The sequence below is a fragment of the Sorex fumeus genome, unplaced genomic scaffold (assembly GCF_029834395.1).
Source record: "Sorex fumeus unplaced genomic scaffold, SorFum_2.1 ptg000098l, whole genome shotgun sequence".
Classification (NCBI taxonomy): domain Eukaryota; kingdom Metazoa; phylum Chordata; class Mammalia; order Eulipotyphla; family Soricidae; genus Sorex; species Sorex fumeus.
This window is the reverse complement of record NW_026606155.1, coordinates 2,863,714-2,867,601: the sequence shown is the minus strand read 5'-3', so window position 1 is coordinate 2,867,601 and position 3,888 is coordinate 2,863,714. Positions and strand designations below refer to the sequence as shown.

The 3,888-nt window shown below is 51.3% G+C and overlaps 1 protein-coding gene across 1 annotated transcript; it reads left to right on the top strand.

The window, feature by feature from the left end:
• The first annotated feature begins 465 nt into the window (after positions 1–465).
• LOC130041209 (high affinity copper uptake protein 1-like) lies at positions 466–1,125 on the top strand. The gene has a single exon (XM_056133268.1). It carries the CDS (start codon positions 466–468, stop codon positions 1,123–1,125), a length of 660 nt encoding a protein of 219 aa, XP_055989243.1.
• Positions 1,126–3,888: the final 2,763 nt, after the last annotated feature.

Below are 3,888 nucleotides of genomic sequence, written 5' to 3'. Positions count from 1 at the left end.
CTGTCAGGAGCAATTCCTGAGTGCAAAACCCCAGGAACCCCTGAGCATCTCTGGGTATGACCCCAAACCAAAAAGAAAAATCACATTTTAGTCTCAGGAGGGGGAACTGCTTTTCCTACAGAAGGATAGATTCTCCTCCTATGTTAATGAAACCCTGATAATGCTGAGAATATTATTTCTCTTTTTGTTTGTTTTGAGATTTTAGCCATTGTGACCAGCAAAGCTGGTCTGAAGAGTTGATCTCTCAGTCAACTTGGGAGGGTCTCTTGGGAGGGTCTCTAGGGAGGGTCGAGGTGGGTCTGGGAGGTTCTGGGAAGGTCAGGGTGGGTCTCCCACCAGTGTACATAAGGAGGCAGGACTCCTCAGAGCCTGACGTGGTATCTGCCAGAGACCCTGAGAAGAAGCTGCAGTGCAGGACTCCAGCATCCTTCCAGAATCTTCTACGACACTTCCATTCCTGGGTCCATGGACCACTCGCACCATCACCCTGGGATGAGTGCCATGGGCCACGCCAGCGCCCCCTTGCACCATCATTCTGGGATGAACGCCATTGGCCACACCAGTGCCCCAGCAGCCCCTCACCACCCGCCGGCCACCACGGGGCCCCAATCCAACGCGGGCAGCGCACACACGATGCCCATGACCTTCTACTTCGGCTACAGGAACGTGGAGCTGCTGTTCTCGGGGCTGCTGATCGAATCGGCTGGGGCAATGGCCGTGGCTGTCGTGGCTGTGTTTCTGCTGGCTCTGGGCTACGAGGGACTCAAGAGAGTCCGCGAGGGGCTCCAGCACAAGACCCAGGAGGACCTCTGTGCCACGTGCTCCCCTTTCCCCAGACCTGACGGAAGCCGCCCCAAGGAGACGCTCCGGCTGCAGCTGCCGAGCGCGACTCACCTCCTGCAGACGACGCTGCACGTGCTCCAGGTGGGCCTGAGCTACCTGCTGATGCTGACCGCTATGACCTACAACGCCTACCTCGGCCTGGCGGTGGTGGCGGGGGCCGGCGCTGGCTACTGGCTCTTTGGCGTGAGGAAGGCAGAGGACGTGGAGTCCCAGACCCATGATGTGAACAAGGTCGAGCTCCATGAGATTGGCAGCGGAAACCCTCCTGGCCTGCAGGAATGAGCCCTCACCTCCTGTCTCTCCTGAGCCCTCTGGATCTCAGCAGTTCTGAGTTTGACTGTGCTCAAGAGGCAACTGCTCCTGGACACTGTTTCCTGTGAGTGGAAACACTCACAGGAGATGAAGCCCCTGGACGCCCAACATCCTGGTCCACGTTGTGTGTCTTGTGTAATGCACGGACTCCATCCCTGGCTCCCCGGGGTTTATGCTTTCGTTTATGTATTGTGCTTATGATGGTTTCTTTTTTTCCTTTAGTCATGAAAATTGTTGCCCAGTGAACCCAGAAGCCAAACTTCACAAAAAAAACGCTTGATCTTTTGGGCTCAATGAGTGGGAACTCTCTACAGCATGTTCTTGTGTGTGATAATCTTGCCAGGAATTTCTAGCACGCACACACGGTGGGGTGTGAAGATCAGGAGGAGGGGCGCTGCCCATGGATGTGTGCTCTGGGGGAGGTTGGCTGTTTCACGGGGTTCCTGCTGCTCTTTGGGTTTAATAATCATGTCAATTTGGGAAGATTCTCACTTGGCCAGAGAGAACATACAGGGGGTTGGTTGTGTGCAGTTAGCAGGGCTCAATCCTGGTCTCCCAGGCTCTTTCCCCCTCTTGGTACTGGTTCATACCTGATGGGGTATATTTGGAAATCTTATGTAGCACCGGGGAGCATAAACACCAGAGCTGTTGGATTCTGCTCTTGGCATATGGGACATGGAGGATTTGAACTCGCCACCACACTCTGTAAGGCAGGTGTTCTCAGATACAGTGCTCTAGCGAAGCACTCCTCATGTCTTTTGTTGTAGGGTAGTTATTATTACTATTATTATTATTGTTATTATTATTATTTATTTGGCATGGGGGCCGATCCCGCTGATCTCCACGACTGACTCCTAGTTAGTAATTCTGCAATTGTGGCAGGGCTAGGGGGACCATAATGGATGTCGGGAATCTAACCCGGGTCAGCAACATACAGGACATATGTCCTACTCTCTGTAATATGATTCAGGCCCCCAAAGCAATATTATTTGATCTTCACACTTGGTCACCCATTCTTTGTAATTGGATTATTCTGTGGCATAAAGTGTGGTTCTTCCTGAGAGACAGTGCAATGGACAGGCTTGCCTTGCATGTGACTGACCAATGTTTTTATCCCAAGCCCTCCATATGGTCTCCTGAGCCCACCAAGAGTCATGCCTGATCAAAAACCCAGGAGTGAGTCCCCTCCCAAAAAAAGGGTGCTTCTCCTATAGGCCCACACTAGCCAATAACCTGCAAAGGCCCACGTCCTAAACCGTCACAGCCAGATTTGGATTCCACACTCAGTTTTCTTTGGCAAAAACCATTCAGTCACCAGAATAGTTTCAGATTCATTTTTTTAAAAAAATTTATTTATTGAATTACCGTGAGAAAAGTTACAAAGCTTTCAGGTTTAAGTCTCGGTCATACAATGATCAATCACCCCTCCCCTCACAAGTAATTATTTTTCACCACCAAGAACCCAAATATCTCCCCCTCCCCCGATGCCTCTTAGGCCGTTGATTTCTACTTAATTCTCTCTCTACTTTGAATACACTCATTATTTTGACAAAAGATGCACCATTATTGTTTGGAATTTATCCCCAACAATCAGAACTGCTGAAAAAGCATTCTGAAATAATTTGTTTCCCATTGCTGGTTGTGAAAACCCTATGTTGTCAAGCGGGCGCTATTGCGGCCACAGGATTTTGGATTTCTGATGCTTTATTAATTGCTGGCGGGATTTCTGCCAAGAGCCGGTTAATTATGAGATTGGTCTTTGTGTGTCTGGTGCCATGGCCGTGCCGGAGAGCCGCTCGTGGGGGGCAACTCCTGGCCTCGGTTGGGTGTGAAGGACGAGCCGGTTCTCAGATTCACTTTGATTCACTTGGATATCAAGCTCAACAAGAGCCTTGTGCATTGAATTTTGATATATGGATCACATCGAGGCAGACAGGCTTTTTCATTTCTATTCCTCACTTATTTTGAGGGGCTTGGGTTTCCCCCACGGGACTGGAGCCAGCAGAGCAAGAGCAGGCTGTGTCAAGGGGGCCATGGAAGGGACAGAGCCCCGCCCATAAGCACAGCGGTGAGACAGGAGCCCTGGAGACACACTCCCTGCCCTCCATCAGCATTTCTACCCTTGAGGTGTTAGAAATTGCCTTTTCTTTTCATCCCTTCCCCCACACCCAAATATCTCTCCCACCCCTCAGGAAAAAAATCCCAGTGGTGCTTGGGGCTCTCTCCTGGCAGTACCCAGGGGCCATATGTGGTGTTGGAGATGGAACTCAGAGAGAGAGAGACAGAGAGACAGAGAGAGACAGAGACAGAGAGAGACAGAGACAGAGACAGAGAGCTGCTAGCCTTCTGAAAACACACAGGACCTCGGGCAGGGACAGGCCTGCGCCCTGAGTTCTCTGTGGGGAAGGCAGCTGCCCAGGGCTGGGCCAGGCTCTGCCCTTCAACCACCTGGGGAAGGACACGGCAGGGGATAAAGTGTGTCCCAGGCTGTGCTGCCAGTCTTTTTTGGAGACAGAGAGGCCACATCGATGCCTCGGTGCCCTCTGCTGGAACAGATGTGGTTCCCTTTGCCAACCAAAGGGATTTTACCAGGTGTTGTTCATTAGGGGATTAGTTTACTCTGTGTTGGCTTCTTTGTCATGGTTTAGGGGCTACATGTTGGGATGCTCTGGGGGTAATCCTGGCTCAGGACTGAGGGCTTTTCTCTGAAAGTGTTCAGGGAACCCTGTATAA

Excerpts from the sequence above, each read along its gene's own strand:
- LOC130041209 (XM_056133268.1), top strand. The coding sequence starts at position 466 with ATGGACCACTCGCACCATCACCCTGGGATGAGTGCCATGGGCCACGCC.